This window comes from Cimex lectularius, unplaced genomic scaffold (assembly GCF_000648675.2).
Source record: "Cimex lectularius strain Harlan isolate CLEC.00 unplaced genomic scaffold, Clec_2.1 scaffold3, whole genome shotgun sequence".
Taxonomy (NCBI): domain Eukaryota; kingdom Metazoa; phylum Arthropoda; class Insecta; order Hemiptera; family Cimicidae; genus Cimex; species Cimex lectularius.
In genome coordinates, this window is record NW_019392688.1 from 5021092 (window position 1) to 5033692 (window position 12601).

The 12601-nt window shown below is 36.1% G+C and overlaps 1 protein-coding gene across 1 annotated transcript; it reads right to left on the reverse strand.

Moving 5' to 3' along the window:
- Window positions 1-680: 680 nt before the first annotated feature.
- On the reverse strand, window positions 681-10524 carry LOC106662089. The gene is given in 4 exon segments (XM_014385899.2): window positions 681-1137; window positions 1199-1687; window positions 5946-6032; window positions 10467-10524. Coding segments are annotated over 4 exon segments (942 nt in total). The 3' UTR covers window positions 681-829.
- Window positions 10525-12601: the final 2077 nt, after the last annotated feature.

Here is a 12601-nt window from a genome sequence, read left to right on the forward strand (position 1 = left end):
GAATATTATAGAACAACTGAGTGACCGTAAATGTGGCGCCTATATTTATTTTTTAGGACAGGAGGGAATCTCATTTAGTATTCAAAAAATCGACACATTCAACCCGTCCTGGATTTGGAGAAAAAGTCGATTCCGGTTTTTCAGTTATCACGGCCCAAATTTCTTTTCAGGTTTTTAAACAATATCCGTTGAATTTCGGCCTCGGACCAGGGATGGAACCGGTTTGGTATCGCACGGTTCGAATTTATAAACCAAGACGTGATTTATTTATGTCAAAATCCATTTTGGGATATCCTTTTCGATAGTATTTTTTTTTGTTGTTAATAATGTTTCACTGGTATTTTTTTATCGGCGTTTCTCAAAGGCGATTTCTTTTTTTTTTATTGTTTAAACATTATATTTTTTATCCACGTAAGGGCTCGATAAGATGGATTTTACGAGGATTTTATTTCATGTGAGCCGCCGTGTTAATAACAAGCGTGGAAGTTGAACTTCTTGAGGAGGGCAAGCGACCTTCACCCAGTAAGATCAGCGGGGACACACTTGTTCCTAACGGTAAGGACCTGTCCACAGGCCCACATATCTCGTCCCAGTGAAAGCGGATCACCAGCTCTATTAATTTAAACTCTTCCCATTCTCTTTCCAGGATTTCTCGGTTGGGGGTTAAAAGGAAACGACCGTTTAAAAAATACTTTTTATTAACATTAAACTATTTACAAAGTCGTCTAGTCAGTCTGTCTGTGTTTTTGTTTAAATTAAATAATAATAAATATAATAAATATTGGACTGATGGACGTGGTATCCCTGAGGTCGAAGTTCGTCTTAATTATTATTCCTGTTTGGGCGCGTAGGCTTTGTAGGCAACATCGGCGCCGAGTGATCTTCCGTAGTGGCCGTGTTCTTCCGTGTAGTGAGGATGGGCGACTACTTCGTAGCTCTGGGTGTGATGTTTGGAAGAGAGGAGTTTCTGCAGACCGATGAGGCCGGAGATGACAAGGGCCAGCTTACCGACGATGAGGGCCTTGAGGGCGAGGAGGGCGAGACCTCCGAGAGCCAAGGGCACGAGGGCTGCGGCCTTCATTTTCAACATGAGAAGCAAAGGAAGGAGCATCTTCAACTTCTTCTTCTTTCCCCTAGCTGTAAAGACACAAAGGTTCCGTTATTGATCGTGATTTATTAGAGTTTCCTTCCGACTTACCTTCGTCGAGAGATTTCCTGACTTCGTTGATGGAAGACTCTGGGACTTTCAACTGGAGCGTGTGGGTCTGGAGAAACCGGGCGACCCTGTCGACGAGCATTGTCTCGACCTGTGCGTCTTTGTCTTCCGCGTTTGCAGGTAAAGTCGCGTCCAACTCGTCTTCGGAAATGGCCCGTCCGTTCGCCTCCCTGGAAGCGGCTTCCGTCCTGACGAGAGAGACCCCGTCGAGGATGTCGATGTCCTCCGGCCTCCTAAGAGCCCTGTCCACATAGGTCAACGCGCGCATCTTCAGACACAACGATAGGTCCTTTTCTCCGCATCCTTGCACCCACTTGTACGCCGTCTCGATTCCTTCTTCGAACGCTCCCGGCTTTTCTTGGGTCGGGTATCCCCGGCACACGGCCAAGACCAGGGCTAGGACTAGGGCACGACGCATTCTAGTTGACTCTCTTTGACTGAATGTGATTGCCTGGCCGAGACCTCCGGTGTCTTATAGGAGGCCGTGACCGTGGTGGAGGGGGCGCTGACCCCATTCCCTCCGGATACACCGCCGCATACGCCCAGCACACGGATCGCCGGCAAAAAGTGAAAACACACACTTTTACGCCTGATAAAAGATCGATTAATACACACGAGACGTAAGACGAATATGTGAATGTCTTCATGTTGCGGTCGACGGCTGAGCAAATAGCAATGCTTGTTTTGTGTGTGTGTATGCATCTTCCCTTCACTGTTGCCATTCACTCCGAGCTGTTTCGTGAATGGGACCACTCACAAGAACAAAAAGTCATTTTAAACAATTCGCCCACTCGAAAAATATAATTATACGTTTTTGTATGCATTTCATTCACAATTTTATTACAGTTCGCAATATATATTTAACGTCAAAAGCCTGTATTGTGTCTTACCACTCAAGGTACCTTTTTAAATAAACAATTTTGTTAAAGTTTGGACATTTATCATTTATTGTTTGATTGAAACTATATAAAAAATTATAACTGTCAAAAGAATTTGGCTTGATACGATCGTAATTTTCAATCAATGATGCTAGTAGACAAAGGAAATCATGACAGGTGCAATTAATTCTTTAAAAACACTCCTACGCACAGTTATTACCGTTCATAATAATATATAATTATTGACAAACAGAAAAGACCACTTTAATAATTCAAAGAAATACAGCACTACTCATTAGAAATAGTTAAGTTGGAGTGGGTTGAAAACGATGTTCCTACTCACAAACTGTTTTTAGCAGTAACCCGGATTTCCAGTCCTCAAATGCTCATACACAGACGACATAAAATCTCCGTTGACTTTGTATAGAACTCCGCAGATTTATTAAATCTGAGGATGGGCATTGGGTGAGTTTTCAACCAATGAATTATAACTAAAAGTCTTTAGTTATAAAACAAACCTAATGCATTTAATCTTTTATCTTTTAAATAAATCCAGTACTTTTTTTTATTAATTATTACAAATAAAGTAGCATATTTATATATTTTGTCCTGTAAAAAAATGAAAAGAACGAGATGGGAAATACTTCGGGCTTTGAAAAGGAATTTGAACAACTGAAAGTTTAAAACGAATAAGTTTCCGATAAGCATGTAGAACTCGGTCTATGTTGTTTTTTGGGGACGAAGCTATTTCTTTTAGTCAACTCGCCATAACTGCCGTTAACATGTCACGACCCTTTTATTTAGGTAAAAAGGATCGATAATATTATATATAACAGGAAGAATAACAGGGTTATGATGATGAAGTAACACCTGTAAATGGATGCGGTTTTGCGGGAAAACTGTCGCCTCACCATTATGGCAATTTTCTTTTTAGTTACTTTCGGTTTCTTCATGGACGTGTCTTTCGTTCTAATCCTTGTAAAGGCGTTATCAACGTTTTCGCCGTTATAATTTCACCGGGCTGAAGACAATTAACTCGGTATGCAAATTGCAATAAAATCGCTTTCGGTCGGATCAGGTCTGACTTGTCGGCAACAAGGAGAAAAGAATCGGTGAAAGACGCCGTTTCAAAAATTCCGACCTGCTCTTACCTATTAAACATGTTCGAACTGAATGTATACTTGTCTGGTTGTCAGCTGGCCGATGAACTGTCGAAAGTCGAACGACTGATCCGTCGTTTCACATTGTTATCAAATGTCTAATCGCCAAACGAAAGAACTAATACACCAAAAATTGACTAAACCAGTCCAAAAGTTCAACACCATAAAAATTATCAAACCTTTTGGTGTTTTAAAGCCATAATATGAACCGTGAATAATGGTATTGTTCAAAACTTACATTCTTATAATAATAATAATTTACGTTTTAGTGGTCAATTGACAAACTTACTTCTTTCAATTAATTATTCTTTATATGAAAGGTTTTGGATAAAAAAGTCATTGCCACGAGAGCGATTCGAACCCAGACCTTCGGCTAAATACGCCGCTACTCTACCACTTGACCTATCGTAACTTCGATCCTCGTGAATAATAACAATTTTTATATAATTATGTTTTAATTTTCCTTCTTCCGTAAATGGGATATATTCTTCAACGTATCCAAGTAAAATCAAAATAATAAGAAGTTTGTCTAAATGAAATTAACTTTGATTTGAGCATCGGTTTTTATCATATAAAGAAAGATTTAAACATGGAGAAACTACCCACTGGTAGCGTTCTATTTTTTTAAGTTTTCACTCACTTTAGCCTGGGAGTATGTTTAATTAAAATATGGTAGGTTTTCAATTATTATATATTCAGTAACAGGAAGATTTTTATGAGATTGACTGTAACGGGAAGTTATTAATTACTGAGACAAAGCGAACTATTTTCCTACGAGGGTCAAAGGTTACGGGGTTCAACTGTGTGAGATGATGATGCAGGTTTTGAAACGAAAAACAGGATCGGTGTTACTCGAACGAACCTGCTGTATTGTTTTGAAAGGTAAAGATTATTATCTAAACAACTCCCTCAATTACACTAGAAACTCTGCTGAAATACTTTTATAGAAATACAATACAATACACAAAACTTTATTAGAATTGATACAAAAAAAAAAAAGNGGCTGTTACAAAGTGGACAAGTTTCATCTTGAGGATCATTCAAAACCCAGGGTTTGAATTTCAAATACAACAATTCTCCTCTTAGTTTGAAAAGCCAACAAGAATCTCTAATATTAAGGTCCTGGGAAAGGCTCGGTTTATATGAGAGTAGGTATTCATTGAAAAGTTCCTTATACAAGTAGAACAACTAGTGCTTTTCGCCTTATTCACAGCTTCTTCTCGATGAACTTCGATTATTTTGTAAGGAAGCACTAAAAGGTCCGAGAGATTCTCCCGAACACCGGAGTTTTGCCAGGCGAGAGAAGCCCATTGATTGTACCAGGAGATATTCTTTCTAGTTATCTGTAGATCGATTATTTCAGGCAGTCGATCATCTGGGAGGCTCAATATCTTTGACATGTATTTTAGGTGTAGAGAAAAGGTATACGAGAATAGAGGAGGCAAACAGGATTATAGCGTTAGCATGTAATTTGGGGAGAAAGATGGTAAGTTGAAAAGTTTTTTAACAAAAAAAGTTGAAATTTTTTCACAACCTCGTAGGACTGGAAACCCCATACTCGACCGCCGTAACATACCACTGTGCGCATGACACTGTTATAAACTTTTACATTTTCATAAGGTACAAGCTTGTTGCGAAGAGATTTACCCAGACACAGTTTAAACCTGCTTTTGCAGCCGAAATTCTTGCTTCAAAATGGTGAGATAGGGAAAGACGCAGAGTAAAAATAACACCGAGGTATTTGTACCTATTCACTACTTGGATTTTGTTTTATAGAAATATAACCACTAGCAGAAACTACAAAAAGCTTATTTAGGCTTCAGAAACAGACTAGTTGGACCCTAGACATTTTAGGTACCAACAATTAATAAAATTAGAATTTTAGAAATGGAGACTGGGCGTTCCCCGAAATACTTTTTACAAGATCGTGTAAAGTCTCAACACACTACGAAGGAGAGGAAAAATCTCGAGAATGTAGGATACGACAATATGGTATACAGGTGACTCTAAAACACGTGTAAGAAAGAACCAGATCAGGCGTTGTTTGAACGAGCCAAAAACATGAGCAATCAAACTTATTAGGGAAGCATACTTCTGTCTTTTATGTTAAAGTACATGCCACCAATATTTATTTCTTGCATAAAAGAAAATTGTAACACAAGCGCAAAACGTCCTCATAAGATCGGATAGCCAAATAGCATTAGCATGTAAAAAAATCACGTCAAAAGTATCAGTGGATGAATCAAATTATCCAAAATCTGTGGAAACACAACCTGACAATTGGGTACCAGGATAGAAAGGAATTTTCGAAAAGAGACACGCCGGCCGGAGGAAGTTTTGCAAGACTCGGGACCTATTCTTGGGTTAACAAAAACGAACACAGAATCTTTCATGGAATGGATCCAAAAACGACGAAAACTTATGCTAAAACAACCCGGACTAGGACTGGCATACTCATTACTGTGATTGGAGAGGGTTAAACTCAGAGGAGTGATACGATTGATTATTCACCGGTCACTGGTATCTGAGGAAAAAAAACATTATCATATTGGCATGATGATCTCTTTTGATTATGCAACTATGTCATCTTCAAATCCGAAGCAACCCACAAAAGAGATTTAACGGGGTTCAAAGAAAACGCATGGAAAGAAATTGTAGCATGACATCAAGACTAGTATTTCTTAAAATAACGATCGAATCCGTAAAATGAAATAAGGAGCTAGAAGAGTAAAATAAGCCAGAAGACTGCAATGCTTGTGAGAAATAAAACCCCACGTTCTACTCACCTATTCATCATCATCATCTTGTGGATAAATGACCTAATGATGCTACTTTCATTGGATCTGGACAGCAAAGTTCTTTGCTGTTAGATTTATTTTTGATTTACGCAATTTTTCTGTACGAAAGATTTTTTTGGAGGGGGGATGATATAAATCAATTTGGTTTGTTATATTTAAAAATGGCATATGTTTGACTTTTTTTAATAGCCAATTAATATCATTTTCAAAAGGTTAAAAAAGTTTGGTCGATCATAAAATAAACAAAAAGGTTTCATTTGTGTAATTAAACACAACTAAATAGACCGTAAAAAAATAACGAGTTTGTTAATTTGGAAATGTATAAATTATAAGAAAACATTTAATTATCTGAACATCTTAGTATTTATAAATTAAATTGAAATTATTATTGATTGCTGAAAAATAAATTTAGCCTATAAAAATAATTGAGTTGACAATAAAACATAATTTATAGATATGACCTACTTAATTGTCTGTACATTAGTTTCAATTTCAATATTTTACGTTAATTTTTATCAATTAATTAATCTGTTTGTATAAGGTATTTGTTGAAATGGAAAAGTCAGTGTCACGAGCGGGATTCGAACCCAGGACCTTCGGCTCAATACGACGTTGCTCTAACCACTTGAACTATCGGGACTTCGATCCATTCGGATCAAGTGGTTAGAGCAGCGGCGTATTGAGCCGAAGACCGTGGGTTCGAATCCCGCTCTTAACACTGACTTTTTCATTTCAACCAATACCTTACATAAAAAGATTAATTAATTGATAGAAGTTATTTGGTCAATCGGACCACGAAATATAATGGAGTTAATTTTTATTGTTAACAAATTTGCAATGTTTAGTTATTTGACCCAGATAACGTAGATATTGATAAGAAAACGAATATTGGTTTAAGAGGAGCTCAGAGAAGCTTGACATATGTAAAGTAATATGCCATAAAGTTCAATGTAAGTACGAATTATAAATAGAATAAAAAACCAGCAAATAAGAAAAGAATGCATAAGTAATAAATAAATAATTTACCATACAGGTTATTACAAATTTGATAATGTAAATATGAGTCATTAGATTTTTCCTTATAGGATATATTTTTCCTTATTTATAGGGGGAAACAACGGATGAGGATGAAAGATTCAAATGAAGATACATTTTTCCTAAACGGCCTACTTGATTAACAACGCGAATGCCCAATAAAATTAAGCACTATTTTACAACACAAAAACAGGTTGAAAAAAAGAAATGGTTTTAATCCCGGCTGTAATTAATTTATAACGGACGTTTCAATTTTTCCACGGCACATTAGCTAACTGGGATGAATTCAAAACGCATCACATTGAAACACATCTGTAAATCGCTGCTGGGTATTACTAAGATGTAAACCACCATAATGAATATTTGGTGGAGCAAGGTCAGGGTCGGAGCCCTGCGGTTGTTTATGTCTCCCCTCGATTTTACCTCCTCAGAGACAATCTCTGCTTTGATTTATACCCGAAATTGTCAATATGTTATGCCTCATTGGTTAAATCATATGATTTATTCATATGATTTCACTTTCAGGCATATTAGATAACTAGGCATGGGTGATTTTTCGCTTTATGGAACTTTTAAAGAGTGTGTGTGGTTTCTAACTCAGACAAACTTAGAACAATTTTGTGTTGAATTAAATAAAAATTCTTGGGCATAAGTTAGGTAGCAACTTGATATATAAATAGATGGTGCAAACATGAATATAAGCATTAAATGTTAGTAATTTGTACGACAACCGGTGTATTCAGCATGGTAATGGTAGCATGGTACAAATGGATTGAAGATTGAACAGGGCATAAGGATACTGTCTTACTACATCCAGCGAAGCCCCTTGGACTAACCCGACGATTTTCCAAGCTCAAGTCTTGCAATTCAACTCTGTTTATAGGAGCTACTAAAGAAACAAATGAAAGGTGCACAGATATACATACCCTCAGACAGGCTACCACGAAGGCTAAATGTGTGTACTGTTAGTACCTCACATCTCTGGGAGTGCCTAAACTGGCTATGGACTTTGTAAAAGCAGAATAATATTACAATGCTTAGAAGAGGGTTGAATGCATAAAAGTAAATGAACAGGAAAGGAAGACAACAAGCGAGCCAAAAAAAAGGGGCAATCCTCTCACTTATGGGACCAGAACCGCAGCTAGGTGCACCGTAGTGTATGCTTAGTGCTTATGTTGGAACTGGAAAAATGGATTGAGAAAGAAAAACTCAAACACAAACGCACTAGGTATAAGGTAAGCTATGAAATTTATGCATGTTTCAAGGAAATCGAAGAAACTTCTCTCTCTCTCTCTCTCTCTCTCTCTCTCTCTCTCTCTCTCTCTCTCTCTCTCTCTCTCTCTCTCTCTCTCTCTCTCTCTCTCCAATAATTTGAGTAAAATTTGAAGCCACTATATCTTGAGATGAGGGGGCTAGGCTGAGACGGAAACATGCGACTCTGCAAGGAGGAATCAGAGGCAACGGCACATACCGTCTGTGAAAGTAAAGCATTAGCTCGGTTATGGTACAGCCACTTCGGTAGGACATATCTCACATCAAAGGATTCCCGCGAAAAGGCAAAGCACTAAAGTTTTAATTATCTGTTTAAAAAAGAAAGAAAGGAAAGTTATTTGCATGGACAAATCACTTAAAACTTTGTTGATCTTTCGTTTGAGGTCATCCGGGCGCGTTTCCTTCATTTTCTACTTATTTTTTTCTAAACTTTAACCGAACGTGGAGTAAGAGAAAACGACACACGACCAACGGCCTAATCTCGTTTTGCCTATCAATCGCCAATAGAACAATTGCCAACTTGGGCCAGGGCCAACAAGGTTACAGTGCCAGATCCGAGGAAACCCATTTCTTCCTTCGAGTTCAATGACGAAAAGGGGTGAAAAAGAAAATGTAAACGCAACAAACCAGGCCTCTAGAAAGTTCATATATGGAGAGTTGATCGTAAAAAGGTATTAGGCTTGTATTAATTATTAAAAATGTGTGGTGATTAGTGACCGTTAATCGATAGTTATTCAGAAACCGTGAGATGCGGTCTGGTGTGATGTAGGTTTCAGAAAAGCATTTTCTTTATCGTGCCAACGTTTCGATCTTTATTGAGATCATCTTCAGGGCCTGGGATTTACAAACATCGTTTACATTTAATAAATATATTTAGGATGTGCACAAGTGAATTTATGCAATGCAAAATATATTTTTTATATTCAATCAAAGTATTTCTACTCACTCAAAGTGTTTGTCTTCTGTGTAATAAATGGCACAATTACACAGAAGACAAACACTTTGAATGAGTAGAAATACTTTGATTGAATATAAATAATATATTTTGCATTGTATAAATTCACTTTTTCCTACATCCTAAATGTATTTGTTAAATGTAAACGATGTTTGTAAATCCCAGGCCCTGAAGATGATCTCAATAAAGATCGAAACGTTGGCACGATAAAGAAAATGCTCTCATCGATTTCGAATTGCATGTACAAACTGAAAGATTACCTTCTATGAATTAAGGTTTTTAGTTGAGATGAAAAAAAGTTAATGGCACGAGAGGGATTCGAACCCACGACCTTCGGCTAGATACGCCGCTGCTCTACCACCTGAGCTATCGTGACCTCGATCCACTCGGACATCAACTCCCCATCTCATAAGGTGGGTTGAGATCCCTCTCGTGCCATTAGCTTTTTTTCAGCTCAACTAAAAACCTTAATTAATTGTCATGTGTTAATTGATCAAGAGGACCATGAAAGTAGTGAAATAAAAAATATATTTTGCATTGTATAAATTCATTTTTTTCCACATCCTACATGTATTTGTTAAATGTAAACAATGTTTGTAAAGAAGATGATCTCAATAAAGATCGAAACGTTGGCACGATAAAGAAAATGTTTTTCTGAAACCTACATCACATCAGACCGCATCTCACGATTTCTGAATAACTACGAGGTTATATGAATTGAAAAAAGCCCCTTTGTAACTATGTCAGGTTTCATTGCAGGGCCGCTGTATTCGAACCCAGGACCTTTAGCTTACAATGATGCGCTGTGTCAACGCCTGAACCGTTGCACCTACAGACGACCCCTAATATTATAAGTTTATATCAAAAATATGGGAAAAAGCCAATATTATACCAAACGGTCAGTGCGTTCGTCGAACTTTCGAGGAATACTTCATCAGGACATTTAAACTAATCTATCTTGTTTGTTTGTCTGTACACCCGATAGAGATTTGATTTAAATGTATATAAGTTCTCCCTAGAAGGCGGACATTTTCAAAAGGAAGGTATCAATCAAGCACCTTTAATATTTTAAGGCCAGACCGTCCGAAGGGGAACATGACAGGGGCTGACCGTAAAGTCGGTCTGACCCTCGGTTGGGACCCTTTCATTGACCTTGCCCTTCATCCGTGACCCCGATAAAAGCCGAGGCCGTCCCTTTGTGGTTCTTCATAGCCTCCCATTTCCGTTTACTTTCTCAAACCGCTTTTTCGACGGGGAGGAGCCCGTTTTTGGGAGGGCCGGTTTTTACTCGGACGATAGTACCACACACAGGTGGAATACGTCGTACTTAATGGGGAGAGAAAACGACGAATTGTGTGGCCGGTCGTGCCTTCGAACGGTTTACGAAATGAGCCTGTAAGAAAACTTCATTACTTTATCCCTCGTTGTCTTGGTTTCTGTAATCTTAAATCACGACTAAAGATATACACTATTATTTATTTTCAAGATAAAAATTTCATTCACATCATGTACTAAAATTTGCCTTTAAAGTCTTTAAAAACCTAATGAAATTCATTTAATGTTTTTTAAAGAATTATTAAGACAAATGGTATTTATGTTTAATCTTGTAGTGGCCATTATTAATAAGATCTCTTCACCTCCTTACCTTAAAAAATCTTGCTAAACTAATTAACCAAAATTGTGCTGTTTTGGAAAACCAAAATTTTATTATCCCTTGCTTTCCGTTCTTTGCTTTTCTAAATATGTTGTTATACATTTATTAAACAGGATGCAACATAAATTCGGATGATGTCGACTTTTGGAAAAAGACAAGAATAATGTTACAAAAGTAAGTATGATGCTAAAATAGTTGCTTTGGAAAATATATTGCATAAATATTTAAGGCCATAATTTAATAATTCAAGAAAAATTTAATTTTTACTTTCGTATAGAACTGGACGAAAAATTCATTACTTTTCAGTATATTTGTTTTCTATTCTTTTTATGTTCTACAATTAATACATGTGTATCCAGTGTTTTATGTTTAATTTTCAATTTCCAATTATGTGTGACAATTTATAACGATCTCCAACGACAGACGGATTTAATTCCTTGTTGAATATACTTTTATAAATATGTTTCATGATGTGCAAAAAATTGTAAAATAAAGTATTTCTACCTATCTTTCTAATCATTCAAGACAAAAATAAATCAGACTTTTTAACTATGTACAATCATGTTAAAAATTAAAACAAAGATAAAAATTAATTGGTAAAATAACGTTTGTGCAACTCCAAGAGTGAGATAATGGATAACATTTAAAAAAAATGTTATTATTGTGTGATTTTTTATGTGTTATTGACACTGAAGGTGGCGAAATGCTGAAAGGATTCTGACAGACCCATCAAAACGGTAAAGACCAAATTTTAAATTTACAATACATAGACACAGAAATTCATATTTAGGAACGAACTGAGGCAATATAAATATATAAACCTAAGCTTTACATTAACCATGAATTTACGACTAACTCTTCTTTTACATAAATAATTTTGACTTTTCGATCAGTCGTTTTCTTTGAAATTTTTGGGAACAACTCTCAATCACACTTCCTTTTATTATTTATGGGAGATCTTAACCCGTTAACCCCTTCCAGTACCTGGAAAAATTAGTGTGAAAATTCTACAAAGAAAAGAATATTTATGCTGCTTAGTTTATAAATTTTCAAAAATGAAAAGGTAGGTGGCTATTTTATTAAATATGTTTTTATTCTAATAATTCAATATTTATATTTAATTTATAGCAAAAAAATAAATTTTAGAAAATAATTATGCAGTTTAATATTTTGTTGACTGTTTCATGCGCTTGAATACTTAAATAAAACGATATGACTCGAATTGTTCCTGAATAATCATAAAAATTCTATGATAAATTTATCTGCCGAAAATTTGCTATTTTATTTCAATTTGAAATTGTAAAAATCAATCATATTTTATCTCTATAAAATTATAATAAATTGCAGAATTTAAGTACCATTACTATGAAACAATAAGGAAATGGCCATTGTTCTTATGGAAATGGAACTACACATGGTGATAAATAAGTTTTATTACAAAAAATTAATAATTGAAAAAGTTAAAATCTTTAAAATTTTTTTTTTAAAGTAAAAAAAGTCAAATTATCTGGCTGAAAGAAATTTTGTACATTCGGACAGTGAAAATCGTTCGTTGTCGATCATTTTGGTCTGCCTGTCGATGAGGGCCGGTCTACCAAACGAGTTTCTACATTTCGTCCTCTGTGTGTGTTAA